Genomic DNA, 22,860 nt, shown 5'->3' on the forward strand with positions numbered 1-22,860 from the left:
TCGCGAGCGCCCATGAATCATAAAAACCGCCGACTGCGACACTCTGAAAGTGAAATTGACGGCTCTATGCGTCAAACACCTGCCCTCAACAAATACAAATCCCCATTACAACATCTCACGAATTCAAAACTCCGTAAATCACTCATCTATAGCAAGTGAGTGGAAGCAACCCTGCATTCAACAATTCTTCATGATACACTTTTTCTGCCTATCTTTCTATTAGGCCTATGGAGCTTCGAAACTTCTAACCAAACTGGAAAATCTATCAGATCACAAAAACTTGAAAAAACTTTCAAAGGTATTATTGATTATTTTACGCAAAAACGAGTAAGTAATATTAAATCTTTTGTACCGTATGCAAATTGACTGTAACAAAAATAATACGCTAAAATAAAATAAAATTTTCATAAAATGATATGCAAAATTTACTAAAAGATCATTACTCTATTGGTGAGAAGTTTTCCAGTTCCTTTGTATACAGAACAATTCTGATATTATAGTCAGAATTGCTCAGTCTGCATGAAGCAGCCGATTTCATCAAGGAAGTTCTATTAACAACGAAGAATTAATCGTTTGAGGCATACTGAAGCATTAAGAAGGTGATATGTGTCACTATAGGAAATTATCATCGTTGCAAATATAAAGAAATTAAACATAACCCTTTGCTTCAGTACCGTTAACCTCCATGTCCATGGGGAGGGTATAAATAATATAATAAATAATCCTACTGAGTTACATTCTGGAAAATATGTTATGTTTGGTAATGGGATAATGGATTTCGGTGTATTTGATTATTCGGGGAAATGGATTTGGACGCTAGATAAGAGCGCGAGTCTAATGCGATTCGGGGTAATATTTAGTATTTAGAGTAATGTCAAAGAGTCGATTCTTATTTGTTGTGAGGTAGGAGTGTTTGTGTAAACCAGTCGATTTTTGAGTTTTGTAATTTGTCGACAATCAAATCCAACGCGTAATCTTTACTGAGTACTTACCAGCACTACGGGTTTTCTTGTGCCAACTTGTTTTTTCTTTGGTATTTCCAAAACCAGAACATTCGAGTAACGGGTAGGCAGTGGCATTGAGATCATTTTCAGGATGCCCAAATGTACGAAATTGTAGAGAATAATCCATTGACGATGGAGTTCTATCGCGACTCCTTTTCACAACTCGTTCATTGTTATCGTTAAATGTGGCATAAGGTGATATTTCGTACATCTCTGAGCTATCTTCTTTGTCAATTATTTTAACTGGGGATGAACTGTACACTTGCTGATTCCGCACATATTCGCCTTCCTCTTTTTGATTTACATTCATCGACAATTCACTAATGCAATCTCTTGAATCAGCGAAACAGTACATTCTTTTGTATCGAATGAGTATGAGCCTAGAATATAATAAGAGGTGAGCGTTATTACTGGAAAACACATCGTTTTGAGCGAATCACTGATCTTTAGCAAACCCCACACGTATCAATATATTGCCGCGAAGGGGAATCATTGACATTTATATTGATGATGTGAATACAGAAATATTGTCAATATCGATAAATTGACGTCAATATTGAATGTATTGACAATACGATTATTGTCAATAAAAGCAATCGTGTAGGGTCCACATTTCATAAGGGTCGCAAACGTAAACGATCATTCTTTCGCACATTTTCAAAGATAATAACTCCTGTGGGTGGGAGGATGGATTGGCATCCATACGCTGAATGTCACGCGTTCAAGTCACGGATGACATAAACAGTATTAGAGTAATTTAAGGGAACATCCATAAATGACGTAGCACTTATGATAGGCATAATGGCACGTACGATAGGCATAATGTATGGTTATCATAATGGACGCTAGGCATAATGTGCGACAGGTATAATTCATATTTGATTAGCTGTTGTTTGCAAACAATCTCAGTTGTACATTCATGATATGTGTTTTTTTCAGATGAGTTGTGGTGCACGAAATAAAAGATGTGCCCATTCTTTGTTAAATTAAATACGGTGCGCATATAATTTTATGCTTACGTGACCGATACGCTGTATCGAGGCACCACGCCACGACAAGTGCACTGCAGTTCAATCGATCGCTGAGTACAAAGTTCTATACGTGAAGTATTGATTATTTTGTCACGCTGACTTCAGCATAAGTCACTCCAGAAGTCTCCCCATTAGAACCCGTGCAAGGCACAATGTAGCGCAACATAGGGACACCTATTTAAAGCCAACGAAATTGATTAATAAAGCAGTTGTGTTCTGAAGTCTATTCAGTACAAGTACTTATAGCCTCTACGCTCTTATTAGGGATCCCTCTGGGTAGTCCCTGTTTGATACCGTTTAGGTTCCCTATCTAACTGTCCATTTGGTGGACAGTCTCTTTCTCTGGAGACTGTTTAAAATGACAGTCTAGTCAGTCCGCCGGAAGTCCACCGCCGTCAATGCCCATATATATATACAGACTTTCTACCACAGAGTGCCAAAGCCTGCACTGGGATTTGATGTGGAATTTATTATTCTTGGTGAAGCGTCATTTCGCTGAATCGCAAAATTTACCATTCTTTTTCTCACGAGCTATTGTTTTAGAATGATCTTCGTTCCATAGTAGTAGAATTTCGTAAAACACTCGTGGTTTCAGATGCTTTGAAAAAAGGGTAGTAAAATTGGAGAACCTGACATGTTGAATATTTTTGTAAGTTTTGTGTCTTCTGGAAATCTTGAAATCTTTCATGACCTAAATTCTTGAAAAGATGAGGTTCTTGATTATATTTTTTCTGCATCCAATATAAGATTTTTTTTATTTATTTGAGAATTTTTTAAACCGGGATCATAAATTTCCAGTTCAAGAATCTTTAAGTCATCAAACCTTGAATCATGTTTTTTTCTGTGTTTGGGATGATGGAAATTTCTTTACATCTGAGATCTTGAATTATTTCACAATTTCCTCAATAAATGTTTTATTCTGTAAATCGTGAAAATATTATTCCTGAGCTTTGAAGAGCCGGAATTAATTAGTTATCAAAACTTTAAGACTTGCGAATATTTGTAAATTGTGGCTATCCAGGAACCTGTTCGTATGTAGTTCAATATGAAGGAAGGTGTTCGCGTTTATTTAAAGTTACTTCAATTGAAAAACAAAATCGTTAAAACGGCTGTCTAGCAGTGTTAGAAATATTGCCAAAAGTTCATTATCGCAAGCGAGATGTCACTAAGGAAATTATCGATGGGAATGGTACCAGTGGTATTTCCCGAGCGAACTTTCTTGTTTGAGATTGAGAGGAACGGATGTTAAAATATAGTTTTTGCTTTAGCTTCCTTGCACAACTTTTCGTTCCCAATATGTGATGAAATAGATCGCGAACAAGCCGGCGCCGGTGGTATAGTGGTAAGCGACTGCTTTCTCACCACAATGGGTCTGCCGAAAACATCATCAAAACATTTCGGAATAGTATCGGAAGTATTTCCTAAGGTGGTTTTTTCAGTAACTAAAATCATCCCGAATTAAATAGCTTATTCAGAAGAGATGATCAGGTAAGGGTATTTTTACCCGAAACCCGACCCGTAACGGGTTCGGTTGGGTACGAGTATGCAAATAAATACATTTTCGGATTCGGGTTGGATACGGTTTAACAACAAACGTAGCATAGTCGGGTACGGATATTTCTTGCATCTTATCTAATTAAGAAAGTACGAGATGAACTAGCTAAAAATCTCATTAATAAAGTTTTAAAACAATTAAGAAAGTATTGATTTTGAGCTTCAAACAAGCTGTTTGGCAATTTTCTTCAGCAAATAACACATAGGGGAAATGTATGTGATGTCAGCCTAAGTGTCCTTAATTTGGGCCCATACAAAAATTCAGAAATCGACTAAATTTTCAACAGCAACCAAAAATATCCATTAGTACCGTCCCAATGACGCGTTCATCTAGATACAATTGATAAATAGCAGATTTTTAGCAATTGGCCCAATCTTAGATCCATAGGCCAACATTAGAGCCATTTCCCCTATCATGTGCTTTGACATTAATCTGCTAAATGTCGTTTGAGAAATGTTTACCGGGAGTCCACGGTATTGTTTTTTACAATTTTGACCTTGTTTGTATTTTATTATGTGCAATGGTTGGCGATAAACGCGTCTTTCAAAATTTAAAAGTATAAAAAATATTACATTGATGGCGTATCAAAAACCATCACGGCGCACACGACTAATTGGCACTAGAACAGAGACCGACGTTAAAGAAAGAAAAAAAAAAAAGATCGCGAATTATGACTTGAGAACTTTTTTATTGGTAACTCGTGAGCAGTCATTGAACGAGGCTCGGTAGCTCAGTGGTTACCGTTTCTGCTTACTGAGCAGAAGGTCGGGAGTTCAATCCCAGGCCCGTCCCCTTCCTTGCAATTTTTCACTTTGCCTTATTCTATACCCACTAGATTTTAATGAAAACAAATTCTTCTTTAACACCGAGCGCATCACTTACCACAGTGTGGGTCCTGATCTAAAAAAAATAGAAATTGGATGAGTGCGTGTGTGTGTTTGTGTATTATAATCGCTCTACCAAAAAACGATCCCTGCGTGTGCGTGTGCAACCTTTCCCCACATCCAACATCCCAGTGATTTCTCGTGGAAGCGCAGAGGATTTCTCGGTTTCCTTCACAGCGAGTACCACGTCAACAACGTTGTAATTTTAATGATAATTCTGCGAATGAAGTCATTATTTACCTTTGCTACTCAGGTTCTAATGGAAGATTAATGTCAACTTAGCAACTAAAGGCCTAAATTTAATAGCGTTTAAAAAAAACTGCCTCGACCTTCTCCGATTTGCAAGAAATGTTGCATGATAATAATTATCAGTTTTTGATATATGCTCATTGTTTGTACGAAAGCCAATGATATGTCTAAATCAAGGATTTTGAATAGTGAGAACGGGAAAAGGAGGCGGGATGTGTGAAAGTTTTTTTCAGAGCAAAGTTTCAAATGCATATTTTGTTAAACAACACATTGTTCGTGATTTCGAAATAATTACATAACTTTCACATTCAATTAATGGTGGACTAAAACTTGAAATCTGCGTGGGCTAATTTTAAGATTAGCTCCCCGGGTATTCAAGAACACACTCTGCCCACCCGCCAGTCAATCAGCACTCGAAATGCCACCAGCACTAAAACTTTTTACTATAGATCTCACTAAAACTTATAACCGAGCTGCTCGGTGGTGCCGAAATTACCAATATCGATCCTTTTGGATTGATCGGGTTAAAATCTCGATCAAATAGTCAAACCGTAAAAAAATGAGTTTGTAAACAAGTACTTCAAACGTCAATTAGTCTCAACTGTTAGTTCGCCAACGCAAACTAACACCACTATTGCAGGTTGGCAAAACTTTTCCTCTCAGATTACCATGAAACTTTACAAATTGTTCGTTGTGGGAATTCATTTACACTCCTTATCAAAAGTGTGGGGGCACCCCCCAAAAAACATAACATAACTTACTTCGTAAGTATTTGGATCCATAAACTTTGCAAGTTTTGTATAATAAAACTTCACCTAAAGTTACAACATTTTCCCAAATTCACACTGAATAATCGTGACTGATTTTTTCAGAACAGGGTTAGTCAAATTTTGAAATGAAAGTGGTAGTTGCACACATAATAAAATAGTTATTTATGTAATCGCTCACAAGTTTGGAATCACCCTAAAAAAACTGAAAACCTCGTACTTTGATAATTCATAGCTCATTGTAGAAATAACGTTATACAGTGAAATGATAAGAAAATTATCTCAGCAGAACATTACAAACATAATATGAAAAATGTTTTCAACGGAATTTATCACAGTGGAGGAAAATCGCAAGAAAAATCTTCGCCAGGTTGATGACAATTTTCTTATGATTTTATACATGCTTGAATACTTCTTACCTTTCAGTGGTGAAACTAACGACCAGCCAAAGGATATATTAGAAAAAAAAAACTATCGTTTCCTTGTTTAATGATTTTCTTAAAATAGCGCATAACCAGCAATTAGTTTTTCGGTAATGACTCTAAAACGGTAAAAGATAACAGTCTGAAATTTGCCAATACACAAGTAAAATATAAGAAGTAATGTACACCGGGGCAAGTTGAAGCGGTATTTTAAAAGTTGAACTTTAAGGCTTTCTAAAACAAAATTAATATAGATACACTAGATGTTTTTACACCAAAAGTTCCATGAAAGAGTTTTCCATTATAAAAAAGTAGAAGGGTCTGTGCTTAGGGGCACGAACGGAAGCTTGACGAAGGACCGCTAGCTAGTAGACGGAACAAATATGTTGAGCATTTAGTTCCTTTACTTGATCGATAATATATTATCTCGACTCTTTCCGTTTTTGAATTGTTGGCCCTGAAAAGGGCCGGTTGTTTTTCAAATGGTGGCCCTGAGAAGGGCCATATTTTTTTTTGTCTCTGGTGTCCTTTTGATCGTTTGGGACGGCTACCGTGTAGCTGATAAAAAATAGTGATTTTTGATACCTGTAATTTTAAAAGTTTGTTGTGACATTACATTCTGAATGATGATATTACTACTTATCTATATCAGTAAGTATAGTTCGATGGTAAGAGAATTAGGCGATGAATACTTTACATCTAAGATCTGGAATATGTAGCGCAAAGTCTGTGAGTGGTAGGAACAAATGTGTTTGCTCTTAACTCCTTATATATTTTAATTGGTGGCCCTTAAAAGGGCCGTTTGTTTGTTGGTTGTTTGCCCTGAAAAGACAGATCTACTCGCCCGGACCTGGTACATAGTTTAGACATTGTTTCACGACACCGATGATGTTTTTTTTTTGTTTTTTTAATTTATATGACAAGACTCAACCGAATTAACTTTACAGAACCGAGGATTCTTGTTCACTATACAATACATCTTAAAACTATAGTCAAAAGGTACAACACAATAAACATTTTATCTTCCGCGATCCAATAAGCCTCCTCCACCAGAACGGGAGCCGCTTCAAGTGGTTTCATTTTATGGCAGATTCGCCAACGAGGATCAGAGCGCTTCCATTGCAGCAATGGACGTAAAACGTGGTCATCACACTCATCACGAAACGGTTGCTTTCCAAAGTCGACGACGCATCGACTGAAAGAACTGTTGATGAAGAACAATGAGGAGGACCACACAATGGTTGCTGCCGAGTGAACAGACGATCGCGTGACACACATTGAGAGTGGTCTGTCGACAGCCGAGTGAACACTGACCGATGATGGTGACACTGTAATGCGCAACGCACTTAACGATGATGGTCCACAGCGGTGAATCTCATGACCATCTGTGGCCGATCAGAAGTGATGCAACGTTTTTACTACGGGCTGGAGCGTTCCTGGTTGCAAGTATATGGCAGCATTCACACCAGACCAAGACGTGCTCCGGCCGGCATTGAATTGAATTGTTGTGAAAGAACAACTAGCGCTATTTGGCTCTTTCACACCAGTGCAAGTCGATGCCGACAGGATGACGGCGGCCCAGTACTGCTGTCTTTTGCGGGAAACCTTTTCTCCAGTCGATGTGGGTGCATTCGTCGTCGTCTTCGTATTGGTGGAAAACGTGCTGTTCCACTTATACGTAGTGCCCGACGCTTATCCGTCCGTTACTCGAAAGTAAATGACGAAGAAATCGATTTGGCAAGCGTTTTAATTACCGCTGCTTTTCTCCTCCCTTCCCTTGATTGGTGAAATGGTGAACGGTCAACCGAGCATTGAGCTCGCATCATGTGAGCATGCGCAATGTGTCGTGTGTTAGATTTGCGCTCTATCGTTACGTCCGTGCTTGGGATTTTTCGTTACATGTCTGAATTTTGATTTTCTTTTTATTGTGAACGCCAGTATAGAAATTAAAGACGTAGTTCTACGTCAAAAATTCACTTGCGACCTCCATTGGCAGCATCGGAAATCTCCACAGGAATTATGCGGAAGCTCCTCCACCTAAAACACGAGAAAATACCGTACAGATTTCCTGAAACTTCCGTTGGCAGCACCGAAAATCACCACCGTGAATGCGAGAAAACTCCGTCGAAACTGGAGTCTCCGCTGGCAGAATCAAAAACCTCCACCATGTGCTGAACCTCTTCCGTTGAGAACGTGAGAAAACTCAGTTAAAATTCCCTGGAACCTCCGCTGGCAGCATCATAAATCGCCACCGAAACCATATACGAAACGAAAATCAATTATTTTATTCATGTGTTTCACTTATACATTTTTGCCAAAACATCAGCCTTATACATTCCATAAGACAAATTACATAGGTCCTATGAGAATGCATTAAAGGTATGTGTGACCGCTTATACATTTCATTTAACACATAATCTTCATTAACTTTTTGCAAGGCGTCTGCTTATTAGTTGACTTACACATTTTATGAATAATCAGCAATAGAAATTTGCCAAAAGGTATAAGGAGATTTCTATCCGTGTATGGAACCTCGTCCGCCTTGATCGCAAGAAAACGCCATCGAAATTTGTCAACATCAACAGACTCAATGTAGCCCCAATGTATTCTGGTGGATGAACCCATTATCATAACAAGTCAAAGTTCCTAGAACCTTCGTTGGCAGCTGCTAGAATCGTCTTCGAAATCATGCAGAATTTAATTCGCCGAGAAGGCAAACAAATCCGTTGAAACTTCTAGGAACTCCCGCTGGCAGCATCCAAAATCACCGAAATCACGCGGAACTTCGTCCATCGATAAAGGGGGGGAAATGCCTGGAGCTTCCGTCTGGAACATCCAATCTCTTCACTGGTATCGTGCAAATCCTCTTTCGCCGACAATGCGTGGAAACTTCGTCGAAAGTCTCTGGGAACCTCCGTTGGCAGCATCTAAATTTTCCAGGGGAGTTTCGACGGAGTGTTCAGATATTCACGGCGAAGAGGGTTCCGAGAGATTTCGGTGGAGATTTTCGGTGCTACCAAAGGAGGTTCCAGTGAGCTTCGACGGAGTTTTCTCGCGTTTTCGGTGGAGGCGGCTCTGCACGATTCCGGTGGAGGTTTTTAATGCTGCCACCGGAAATTTCAACGGATTTTTTCTGCGGAATAAGTCAAGAGTGTGGATTTGAGCGAACCGAAGCGAACAACAAAACAGGACAAAACTTTTCATGTATACATGCATGTATTAGTGGGAGGTGTCACTTACAATTACACGCAGCCAAAAATGCACTGAGAAAATGCATTTAATTTTTTTGTTATAATAAATGCACCTCAAGTGATCTGCCCCTAGAGTTAGACAATAGATTTAGCTTTTATTTTGCAGGAACGTATGACGTTCGTGCACTTTATCCATTGTGCGCCGGTCTTCAACCGTTTGCACTAAGCGAAATGGAATCCTTTTAGATTAATTGGAACAGTATTTCGCTGCTGACCTTATATTTTATTGTAACAGCACAATACTCTAGATTATGGTCATTTAAATTTCATAGACTTACCAACTAATCAATAATCCAAAAAGGCCCAATAGGAACATAATTCGTTCAGCATCGCATCCTGATTTATCCAGAACTGTATTGAGGTGTTTAATCATACCCAACTTTATAAAATTCAACTGTTTATTCCTGTGGGTTATGTTTTCCTCATAATTTTCAATGATTGTGTTATTTTCTGGTTTTGTTCTTTGTCTCTCGGTGAAAATTTTCTTTTCGGAATAAATGTAATTTTTTCACTTTTATTCTGTTTTCTGACAAACGATAGTTTTGAAACTTTCTTTTAAAATTTGAATCGTATCGAGGTTCACACTGGCATTTGCAAGGCTTGGAACTGGGTTCAGACTATTTATAAAAATAAATTAACTTGTAGATAGAAGCATCACAGTAGTAAGCGGCTAAATAAAAAAAAAAACTCGTTCCAATAAAACCGCATAGACTCCTTCATCCTCCCCCCCCCCCACCCGTAGACAAGCGTAGACATTTTCGGAACACCCACCCCCAAGTGTCTACGTAGTTTATGGACAGCCCCATGGTGATAGAGCACCCGTTTAGCTTACTGGTAGGTGTGGGTTCGATTTGATTATTTACTCAATTTTTAATTTCTAATTTTGAGTTTCACACCATACTCCACTGCAGGGCACTACGCTTATAATAAAACTAAGGTTTTTGTCGTTCAGGACAGAAATAAAAATGATTAAACAATATTATGCCAACCAGCTGATCCATCCTCCATTCCCTCCCTCTGAATGACAGCGTTTTCATATTTCTAGATAGAGATGGAATTAGGGCGAAACAGCTTTTGTAAACAATGACTTCTCTCGATGATTTCTTGAAAGCCATCCCGACCATAAGGGAATAACACATTTATTACAGCTTGTGTTATTTTGTTTCACTATAATTTGTAACACAGCTTGTTACACTTAAGATCCCAGATGTAGTTAAAATAACAAAAAATGTAACAAAAATTTCCTTTAGATACAACAAAAATATATTTCGCTATGTTACTTTCATAACAAAAACATAACAAATTTTGCAACACAATTCTGTTGTGCTATTACAAAATTATATCAAATCGTGTTATAATCATATATTTCACTTTGTAAATCAAAAACTCAGATTGATTAACTGTGTAAATGAAATACAAAACATTATCAAACTAATAGAAAATATAATGCTTGAATGACACAAGAAAAAATATATTTGATTTTTTATTGGGGTTTGGTCAAAAATATCTGGTTGTGATAAAATCTTGTTAAGAATCAGTTACAAAATCATAAAAAAATCAATGCATTTAAATTTGTTAAAGATTTGTTATATTATTTTCTTGGTGATAGGTTTCCTTAACTTAATTACATCATAATCAATTATCCATAACAAGGCTTGTTATAATCTTGTTATTTTATTGTTATACCCTTCTGGTCGCGATGGCTCTCCCTGGCAAATAGACATCATCATCGAGTAGGGTAAGACTTCCCCTACTCGATGGATATGTTGCTTTATGTAGGCGTGCCTTGAATTCCTAGAAATCATCGAAAGAAGTCATTGTTTACAAAGGCTGTTACGCCCTAATTCCAGCTCTATCTAGATTTGTGTGTAGCATGGATTATTTTGTATAACAATTCTATATAGAGCTGGAATTAGAGCGTAACAGCTTTTGTAAACAATGACATCATCATTGGATAGGGGAGAGCTTCCCCTATCTGATGGTTATGTTGGTTTGCGTGGGAGTGCCTTGAATTCCTAGAAATCATCGAGAGAAGTCATTGTTTACAAAAGCTGCTACGCCCTTATTCCAGCTCTATCTAGAATTAATTTAAGCTTAACGTGATACCTACACCGCAACGGCCATCGAACCTAATGTTATAACTGCAGCACTGGTTTGAATCCACTGAACTTTGTCGTTGTCTTTGGATGTTTTGTCCACGCTTGTAATTTCAACTGTCGGATATTCAGGCGGTGATATTTTATCACCAGCTAATGTAGTAGTGGCAAAATTAAACTGTGCAGTTGTTTCCCCGGCATCGTTGTTGGATGTAACCTTAAGCTCGTACCACGTTCCAGGTGAAAACTCACAAAATGAAATGTTTTCGTTGCTTTTTTCTACTCCAGAAATATCGGAAGACACTGTTGTCCAGAAAGGCGTATGCAAGCGACGATACTCGATTGAGAAGTGTGATATTGCACATCCTCCATTGTGCCAGGAGTTGAGGTGTAGATTGAGACATGTTGAATTTGTTGTTATCAAATCGCTTTCCTCTGGTATTTGTGGAGCTGGGAAGGACACAATTTATTTACATTAATATTTTTTCTTGAATGGAATGGGTAATAAACATTAAAAAATAATCGTAAATGAACCAATAAACCTTCTAAACATTCTATTGAAGCTTTTCAGGAAGCTTTAAAAAAAATGAAAAGATAAAATACTACTTAAATCTGCATGAGTCGATATCGAACGAATATGCAAAAATCTAGTTATTTTGACCTAAATTAAATAAAACTCCTGGTCCTGAGATATTGACGAATATGTAATATAGAATAACCCTCATAGAGATAGATCTTCCCATTCATTTTATATGAAACATAAAACATAATCAGAATACTAATCGAAATAACTTCTTAAAAATCAGTTCGCAAAATAATTTCTGAAGACTTATTGAATGTTTATAAAAGAAGCCAGAAAAACTTCTACAAAACTTTAAGAGAAAATCACAAAGAATTTCCGAGAAAAGTTAACAAATTTTCCGATCAAAGGGGTAAACAACTTCCAGAAAGACTTAAGGATTAGGATATATGTTAGAGCAGTCAGAATAAGTTAGCGGCGCCGGTGCCGTAGTGGTAAACGTGACAGCATCTCACTCCAAAGGGCCTGGGTGGGATTGAGTCGGCGCCATCGGAATTTTCTGAGGCAAAACATTTTGATCACGCATTCCTTTGGAAGGGAAGTAAAAGCAGTTGGTCCACGGTCCAAGAGCTGATTGGTCGATAGGTAGGCTAGGGTCCTGGTGTGGGAAAAAAATTAAAAAAAAATCGTATAAAAATAATCGTAAAACTAATGACAAAAACAACCGTATAAAAATAATCGTATAATAAATGCTTGCTCATTAGACTGAGGCATTGTCGCTCCACAGTGCTCAAATGGTTCCAAAAAGGGACCTGAATAGCCTTCCAAAATTTGAACTCATTTGGTAAGAAACTGACATGGCACAAACCATTTGAAGTTTATACGGAAATCATTACGGGAAAACGGTGGTGTAGTGGTAAGCGTGATTACCTCTCACCCCAGCAGGCCTTGGTTCAATCCCAGGGCATAACATCTTTGATAACGCCGTTGGTCCCCGGTTCATGAGTTTGATGGGTCGATAGGTAGGGTCCAGTTGTGGGAGCTGCCTCCCTGGCGTCGGTAGCATTGGTGCTCAGCACGGAAAACAAGATCGACGGAAAACAAATCATGGAAAAAAAATCAATCCAACTCACTATATCACTATACTTTGAAAAATATAGCAGTGCTTGTAGACATTTTTTTCAGCCTCAACTTTATTCCAGACAACTTTTCTATAAAATGTTAGGAACAAAAGTTATTAGTGATTCAAGTCACTGATGTATTATGATTATGCTCAATCCACTGTTCAGCAGGTGTTTCTGACGCGTAGAATAGAACACAAAAATCATGGCTACTAGGTCACACTGCAGTATACAGTGTTGCTCACAAAACAGCTGCTTAATCATGACATAAGATTATCAATCTCTTAAAAATTTAACAACTATTTTAATTAACGTTTGGATTAAAAACTATATTTTCAAAGTTGTAGCTGAGCATAGCTATAGAATTTTTTAACAGTTTAATATGGAAAAAGGCTAGAAGACAATGAACAAAAATGTTGGATTTCCCATAGTAATTTCCAAATGAACTTCAAATGGTTTGTGCCATGTCAGTTTCTTACCAAATGTGTTCAAATATTAAGAGGCTAAGGACCCGATTTAAGACCGTTTGAGCACTGTGGAGCGAAAATGTCAAACTTTGCATCAGTCCTCTATTACTGATTGTTTGCCGCTCGTTCACTTTTGTCGTTGCATGTGGAAGCGAACAACTGGAAATATCCGTCGAGCTAAATGGTAATTAATGCGACTGGTATGTATGGATGATGTTGGCTTTCTCAGTCTGATTGCTGTCGAAACGTTTTTTTTTGCTTTTTTTTTTTTTTTAACTCTTTATTTGTTCCAAATTCAAAATAAATTACATTTCATTTTAACCTAGGTGCTCCAGTTACTGCAGTAACGTACCAGCCTTAATTGTTATGATATATATCTAAGTGTTTTTACATTGTTCATGTCTTGGCAATTCAGTATTTTAAACAGGTTTTTTAACCTGCATGTCAGTATAACAATTGATATCTTAAAACTAAAAACTAAAACTAAATCTTATCTAAGTATGAAGGGAATTAATCGCTGCAATTGAGGATTGCAACGATTTTTGCCTGAAATTATTAATTATTTTGTTGGACATTTGTGCTAAAGTCTCAACATTCGAAATTCTATGTACTTCGGTTGTACTGTACCAGGGAGGCAACTTCAAAATCATTTTCAGAATTTTGTTCTGAATCCTTTGAAGTGCTTTTTTCCTGGTAGTGCAGCAACTAGACCATATTGGCACAGCGTAAAGCATGGCCGGTCTAAAAACTTGTTTAAATATTAGAAGTTTATTCGTCAGGCAAAGTTTGGATTTCCTGTTTATAAGAGGATACAAACATTTTATATATTTGTTACATTTGGCTTGAATGCCCTCAATGTGATCTTTAAAAGTTAATTTTTGGTCAAGTATTAATCCAAGATATTTCACTTGGTTTGACCAGGAAATTGGAACTCCGTTCATAGTGACTAGGTACTATAGTACTAGTACATAGTACTAGGTTTCAAAAACGAAGCTCTAGGCTTATGTGGAAATATTATAAGTTGTGTTTTGGAAGCGTTGGGAGAAATCTTCCAGTTTTGTAAATAAGAAGAGAAAATATCTAAACTTTTCTGCAGTCTGCTGCAAATAACACGAAGACTTCTTCCTTTAGCGGAAATGCCTGTGTCATCAGCGAACAAAGATTTGTGGCAACCCTGAGGCAAATCAGGGAGGTCCGAAGTGAAAATGTTATACAATATAGGCCCAAGAATGCTACCCTGAGGAACTCCTGCCCTAACAGGTAGTCTATTAGATTTGGAATTTTGATAATTTACTTGAAGAGTTCTGTCAGTTAAATAATTTTGAACTAATTTCATAATATAAAGTGGAAAATTAAACTTTTTCAATTTAGCAATCAAACCTTTATGCCAAACACTGTCGAATGCTTTTTCTATGTCTAGAAGAGCAACTCCAGTTGAGTGGCCTTCAGATTTGTTTGAACGAATTAAATTGTTAACTCTTAAGAGTTGATGAGTAGTTGAATGCCCATGGCGAAATCCAAACTGCTCATCTGCAAAAATTGAGTTCTTATTGATGTGAAGCATCATTCTATTTAAAATTATCTTTTCAAAAAGTTTACTTATTGAAGAAAGCAAACTTATTGGACGGTAGCTAGAAGCTTCAGCTGGATTTTTATCCGGCTTCAAAATTGGAACAACTTTTGCATTTTTCCATTTATCAGGAAAGTATGCCAAATGGAAACATCTGTTAAATAATTTTACCAAGAAAGACAAGGTACTCTCTGGGAGTTTTTTGATGAGGATATAGAAAATTCCATCATCACCTGGAGCTTTCATATTTTGAAACTTTTTAGTTATAGACCTTACTTCGTCCAAATCAGTCCCCCAGGAATCATCAAAAATATTTTCCCGAGAGAAAATATTCAGATAATCCCGAGCAACCTGATTCTCAATAGGACTAGTAAGACCCAAACTGAAATTATGGGAACTCTCGAATTGCTTAGCAAGTTTCTGAGCTTTTTCCAAATTTGTGATCAAAATTTTACCCCCTTCTTTAAGCGCTGGAATAGGCTTTTGAGGTTTTTTCAAAATTTTTGTGAGTTTCCAAAAGGGTTTGGAACTCGGGTCTAATTTAGAAATATTATTTTCAAAAGTTTTGTTCCTCAGGGCAGAGAATCGCTTTTTAATTTGTTTTTGCAAATCCCGTCAGATAACTTTCATGGCAGGATCGCGTGTTCTTTGATATTGTCTCCTACGGACATTTTTAAGACGGATCAAGAGCTGAAGATCATCGTCTATTATAATTGAATCGAATTCAACCTCGCATTTTGGTACTGAGGCAGCTCTTGCTTCAACTATAGAAGTAGTCAGAGATTCAAGAGCATAATTAATTTCATCTTTGGTTTGCAAAGGAATGTTTGGATCGAAGTTATATTCCATAAATGTTCGATACTGCTCCCAATCAGCTCTATGGTAATTGAAAGTAGAGCTGTTGGGATTACAAATTATTTCTTGGGATATTTCAAAAGTTACTGGAAGGTGATCAGAACCGAAGTCAGCATGGGTAACCAATTGGCTACAAAGTTGACATGAATCAGTTAAGACCAAATCAATAGTGGAGGGATTTCTTGCAGAAGAAAAGCATGTTGGGCTGTTTGGATATTGAATAGTGTAATAACCTGCAGAACAATCATCAAACAGAATATTACCATTGGAATTGCTTTGAGCATTATTCCATGAGCGGTGTTTTGCATTAAAATCACCAATAATGAAGAATTTAGACCTATGACGGGTAAGTTTCTGGAGCTCACCCTTGAGAAAATTCTTTTGCTGGCCTACGCATTGGAATGGCAAATAGGCAGCTATAAACTTAAGTTGTCCAAATTTTGTTTCAACAGAAACTCCCAAAGTTTCAAAAACTTTGGTTTCAAATGAAGAAAGAATTTTATGTTTGATTCGTCTATGAATAATGATGGCAACGCCACCACAGGGTCCATCAAGACGATCATTTCTATAAATCAAGTAATTTGCGTCCTTCTTAACCTTATGGTCAGGTTTAAGGAACGTTTCAGTTATAACGGCAATATGCACGTTATGAACTCTCAAAAAATTAAATAGCTCGTCTTCATTATCTTTAAGAGATCGAGCATTCCAATTTAAAATGTTTAATGCTTTAAAATCCATTACTGAATTTTAAAGTCATGACAATATTATTTGCAAATTTTACTCCAGTTTGAATAGCATCAAACATGGAGTTAGATTTAAGCATATCAGAAATCATGTCAATTAATGAATTCTGTAAAAATTCCATTTTGGGGGCAGTAATGCTTCCTAAGTCAAAATTGTCAAAATTTCCGTTAGAACGGTGGTTAGTATTTTGATTTCTACCCGCTGCAATAGCAGCATAGGTAGCTCCATTAACTCGCTGAACATTGTTAGCAGCGAGGGGAGTAGGTACAGATGAAACATTTGAAGCAGGGGAGATATTTGTACCTACGGGTACGAATGTAGAATTTGTTCCTCGCTGACCGTTGTTAACAGCAGAGGAATTTGTACCTGGTCGGAAACGTGGAGCGTTTCCTACCTGACGGTTAGAACGAGATTGTAGGATCGCTTTGCGAGTCTTACATTCCCAAAAATTGGATTTGTGGTTTTCACCACAATTTGAACATTTAAATTTCTTAGGATCTTCCTTCACAGGACAGTCGTCCTTTGCGTGAGAGGAATCACCACAATTCATGCATTTAGCTGGCATGTAGCAATGTTTAGTTCCGTGACCCCATCCCTGGCACTTACGGCACTGGGTGAGGTTTTGGAAATTTCCTCCAGTCTTCCTGAAGTGTTCCCACTTCACTCGGACATGGAGCATAAGGCTAGCTTTTTCTAAGACCTTAAGGTTGTTTAGTTCACTAGATTTGAAGTGAACTAAATAAAAATCATTAGAAATCCCGTTGCGCGAATCGCCAGGACGGGATTTCATTTTCATTTTGATTACTTGGAGTGGCACAACTCCAAGTAATTTTGCCAGTTCATCTTTGATCTGATCCAGGGATTCACCACTGGGCAGTCCTTTCATGACAACCTTGAACACACGTTCAGTTTTGGTGTCGTAAGTAAAAAAATTGTGCTTCTTCTCAGTAAGATACTTGAGAAGACATTTAAATCCGTCCAAGGTTTCAGCCAATACACGGCATTCACCCCGACGTCCAATTTGTAGTGAAAACTTAACTTTCACGAAATTCAAAAGTTCCATGCGAAGAGCATGGAAATCGGTAGTGGTTATCACAATAGGGGGAATCTTTTCCTTCTTGGCATTAAGCCGGGAAAGTTTACTAGAATTTTTCTTGGATGATGGATCATTCTCATCATCCGTGAGCAAATCAAATTGATTACTCAAATTAATTTCATCAGAAGGGGGGTCAAGAGTTTGCCCCTTTCTTTTGCGTTTAGGCGCCATGGCGGCAGTACATTTTTATCCAAATCGACTTCCAAGCAGATTACTATAAGAATCTGAAGGATCGAAGAGGAATTTTCCAAATCGATATCCAAGAAGGATTACCTCGGGTAGGGTCCAAACAAGGATCGAAGAGGAATAAGAGTTGAACAAGGTAGAAAATTTTTACAGGTTGAGCACTGAAAAGTGCTGTTTAAATTTGTTGTAGCTTTAGGTAGTAGTAACACTTCCTTCAGCAAAAAGCAAATAGATCCGCACGGCAAGAGAGCACGATGCGGACTGATTTTTTTTTTTTTTTTTTTTTTTTTGCTTTGCTTGATGTTTCGGACTGTATTTATTTGGTCTGTTTCAATGAAATTCTACATTAAAAGCTACTTTCTAATATAAAACATATAGTAACAAGAACCTACATAGCCTACCGTCTTTCGTTTTTTATGGTTTTACCACGGTTAGTGTGTGTTTTGGGGCTACTTGTAACTTCCTATATTCGGTTATGATAATTGTGAACAGTAATGTGGAAAACAGAGATAAAGCTAATGATCAGATTCAGCTCCTTCAGAATCCCATCATGGATGAAATTGCTAAAAAAAATTAAATCACTGGACGCAGATCCTGCTCATACCTCTCACCCCAGCAGGCCTGGGTTCAATCCCAGTTGGCACCGCCGGGATGTGCTGAGGCATAACATCTCTGATCACGCCTTCCTTTGGACGGGAAGTAAAGCCGTTGGTCCCCGGTTCATGAGTTGATAGGTCGATAGGTAGGGTCCAGGTTGGAAACCGTGAGCAATTATTTTTACATTATGCCAACGGGAAATCAGTCGAGGTATGCATATCGCCTGCAGGGTGCAACGTCTGATCTATCGTTGGTGCTAGGAAAATACGGTTATGGTATTTATGGTATTTTCTATTAGGTGTTGTCATTCAGGAGAAATTTCCTGCAAACTTGGTATTTGAAATGTACAGAGTGAGGCAGATCGGCATCGATTTCACATGTATGAAATTCTCAATGTAATATAATGTAATATAATATAATATAATATAATATAATATAATATAATATAATATAATATAATATAATATAAAATAATATAATATAATATAATATAATATAATATTATATAATATAATATATGTTCAAGCATTTTTGTTTTAGCGGCACCGGAGGTGTAGTGGTAAGCGTGATTGCCTTTCACCCCAAAGAGGCTGGGTTCAATCCCAGTCGGCGCCACCGGGATTTTCTGAGGCAAATGAAGTCCAGCCCATGAGTTGATGGGTCGATAGGTAGGTCCCAGGTGTGTGCCTCCCTGGCGTCGGTACGGAAAACAAGATCAACGGAAAACAAAGCAAGGGAAAAAAGTAGTTTTGTTTTAAAGTGTGTACAAATGTCAGTTTGTATTGATAGTATGATAAGACATTTTGGTTTAAAGCAACCATGGACGTAAAAATGTATAAATTCGTTTACAAGCTGAAATCACTTCGAGTGAATGAAGCATTTATTTTTCGCTATATTTTAGAGGTACAAATGAATCTGGCTTGGATATTTCGTTCAAAATCAGGGTAACAAATTTATGATTCATTTTCGTCACAAATGTAGGTGGTAGTTAACGCAAAGAGAGAGATATTTGAATTTAAGTATGCTAAGTTAAAGATTACACTATACGATCTTACAGTAATGAAAACACAGCATTTAATCAACAGTAGATCAACTTACCCTTGCCTTTAGTCCAAACGACTAGTTCATCTGTCGAAGGACCAACTCCTACTTTGTTGTTCGCGTTCATTTTTAAAATATACTGTGAGCCACATTTTAGGCCATTGAGTGTATGAGCAAATTGGTCAGATGATATTGAGACACTTGTCCAGCTTCCCGCGGCTGCTCTGTAGAACAAGTTATAACCTTGTATAGGAGCGCCACTATCATTTGAGGTTTCCCATATAACACGAACACTATCATACGATGCGTATTGGATTGATAAAAGTGTTATATTCGGAGTTTGTAGTACTATGAGCATATATGATATCTCATCTTCACCAAAGAGATTTTTTGCAGAGCAAGTGTAGTTTCCGGACAGATTTGGTTCAACATTATGAATTTTCAAAAAGCCTTGTGATATGACATAGTATGGACTAAAGGTTACTGGTTGTTCGTTCGTGATCCAGCGCGTTCTTGGTGTTGGATTACCGACTGCGACGCACTCCAGTGATATACTGGACCTAACAGCGATTTTGATGGTTTGAGAAAACGACGCAATCTTTGCTGGAGCTCGAGTGCTGGTTGTTTGAGATACAACAGGAGTTGCTTCACCTTCTCCTTTTGAAGTGGAAGCTGTTACCCAAAAGTCATACTTGCGATTTTCTGTAAGTCCACGAACTTCGTATAGTAATGGATGCATTCCTTCAATACGTACTATGTAACCTAAAAGAAAACAACTTTATATAAGACTTGTTTGAACTAAAGAGACTTAATTTTTGTAAAGAGGCGACATCTTATCCATTTGACAGATCTTCTGCTCGATTCGAATAGAGCTTTTTGACGTTTAATCGGTTGCAGCATTTAAATTGAAGGAGTGCGAGCAAGAGGGAAACAGATTAGTGGGAAAACAAACCATCCATTTATCCCTGTGTGCTTGATAGAGAAAGACAATTAAACGTCAAAAAGGTCTATAACTTTTCCTATGACTTTGACAAATATTCGATTGTTCCAGTTTTGACATGATCTCTTTATAAATGCAGCCTCTTTAGTTTGAACTATACGCTTAAGAAACATAATAGGGATATGTACATGGCACGTCGAAATCGTGTGAATCCTCGTAATTGAGTATACTTAATTGCATTTCGACAGTGAGCATGCATAAGGGCGTATACGCGATGATCGATTCTCTGCATCGGTTTTCTCTTTGCATTACTACACGGTAAGAAAAAATACTCAAAATTAAGTTAAAAAAAAACTCAACGTTGGGTTCTATCATTTGACGTCCGCCGTTGAGTGAATCAGAAAAGCGGCGTTGGTTAAAATTTACTCAACTATTGAGTAATAATAAATTAACTCAAATATAAGTTTATTTTCATTGAGGTTGCTTTTATGCGCCTTTAACCATTTCATTTTCAAAAGCGTTGAGAGACGAGTGGTCAACACACGGGCCCCGTAATCTCAACGTCCATGGTTCGGTTCCAGTCTGCTCCGTTTTATTATTTTTTTGTCAACTTGGTCAACGCCAGGATTACTCAAAATTGAGTTTTCTTCTTTAACTTAATTTTACCTAGCCCCACGGAAGCCACGTGATGAGTGAAAGGAACTCAATTTTGGGTACTTTTTTCTTACCGAAGCAAATTTCTAGAATTTGTTCAATGTAGAGTTGTAATCACTCCGGTGGAAGAAATGTCATCCACCAACATTTTAGTTGAAGTCAAAGTTGTTGGTTCTTTGGCTCGATTATCTGCTAATCTAAAGCAAACCCCACACGCATCAATATATTGACGCGAAGGGGAATTATTGACAATAATATTGATGATGTGAATTCAGAAATATTGTCAATCTCGATATATTGACGTCAATATAGAATGTATTGACAATACGATTATTGTCAATAAAAGCAATCGTGTAGGGTCCACTTAAGACAGCTGATGAAAACATTGAGAAATTATGCTCCGTCTACATAGATGTTTGATTTGTTGCACGGCAAATTAATCGTGATAAATGTTCAACAAGCGCGTAAATATTATATTAATTCTTAAATGAGACAAGCTAATCATGAAAATTTCTAGTTTCATGATTGATTTATCACATAAGATTTTTTAACGTGTCGTCAAATGCACATATAAACATAGCCAGCATTGCCAGGTCATATTCAGAAATATCTGGACCAGTTAAAATATGAAATCTGTAAAAATCTGGAATGCTCCAAAAAATCATGATCATCAGCATGATCATCTGGGATTTATTTAAAGTACTAAAATGATTATGAATTACATATTACAAATAAATTATATAAAGCAAATAACTTGTTAGCATTACTAAATCATCCAAAAGTTGAAAAGTATTGACACAGTGTACCCAAAAAAGTTTAAATATCCATTACGCAGCAGTTCAAAAATTGAATTAAATGTGGGCAACATACTGCAGAAAATATTTTTAGAATTGTTTTTTAAACTGTAATTTGAAAAAAACGAATGAAAAGCAAAGAATTAAGCAAATTTGATGGGATGGATTTTTTTTAACTAATAGTCGATGTAGTCCTTACTATTTGATGCAGTACCAGAATATAAAGATTGTTTTAGTGCTAAACAATTCTAATATTACCCTGAGGTTGTTCACATTTACAATTTAATTCTTGACATCATACAACACACAACTCCCTATAGACCTGTAGGCAATATTATTTTGAAGCAAAATTCCACTGGCTGAAGTGGGAATCAAAGCCTAACATCATGGTACTCACACAAAATTTACCTAAACTACGGGTAACTCCACTATTCGCATGACCATTACGAATACTAATATTATTATATTACTAAAATAAAAAGTCTGATAGCGTCAGGATCTTGAAATGATTATAAATTCCGGAATTTATATTTTTCCTGGGTCCCAGATCATGAACATTTTTGTTGGGCTGAATTTACTTGGAACTCTTCACAGGATATTTTCACCTTTGTTTTTTTTAGATTAATTTGAATGATCCTACAATTTTACCATACTTATTTTCTGGATTCCCCTAAAATAATCTTGATAATATCCAAAGTTGTCCAGTAACATTTTAAGAGTTCATAGCATTACTTCTTGTAATCTCTTATAAATTACTCTCCAATTCCACAATTTCCTCAAACTGTTAATAATTCCCAATAATTGGCATAATATGTCCAGTTTTCCCTATGAAATTCTTAAAATATTCTTAATAATTTCCTTGGTGCACTCTTCAGAATGACCAACACACTCTTCTCATAATTCCCTTTGAACTGCTTTGTAGGTAAGGTCAGAATTATTTTTAAATCCTCTTCAGTATTTCTTAAGTACATAGAAACATTGGACAGAGCTCCATTGAAACTATTCTAACAATCAGC

At 37.0% G+C, this 22,860-nt stretch overlaps 1 protein-coding gene across 1 annotated transcript in view; it reads right to left on the bottom strand.

Moving 5' to 3' along the window:
• Positions 1-948: 948 nt before the first annotated feature.
• Positions 949-22,860, bottom strand: part of Dscam3 (Down syndrome cell adhesion molecule 3) — a 138,252-nt gene continuing 116,340 nt past the window's right edge. The window contains exons 20-22 of the mRNA XM_065221604.1: positions 19,514-20,218; positions 11,274-11,709; positions 949-1,384 (exon numbers count right to left, since the gene is read on the bottom strand). Coding sequence (XP_065077676.1) covers positions 958-1,384; positions 11,274-11,709; positions 19,514-20,218 — 1,568 coding nt within the window. The 3' untranslated portion in view covers positions 949-957. The remainder of the gene's footprint in view (positions 1,385-11,273; positions 11,710-19,513; positions 20,219-22,860) is intronic.

This window comes from Ochlerotatus camptorhynchus, unplaced genomic scaffold (assembly GCF_037179485.1).
Source record: "Ochlerotatus camptorhynchus isolate MF236.1 unplaced genomic scaffold, CSIRO-AGI_Acam_v1.1 ptg000145l, whole genome shotgun sequence".
NCBI classification, from domain to species: Eukaryota; Metazoa; Arthropoda; class Insecta; order Diptera; family Culicidae; genus Ochlerotatus; species Ochlerotatus camptorhynchus.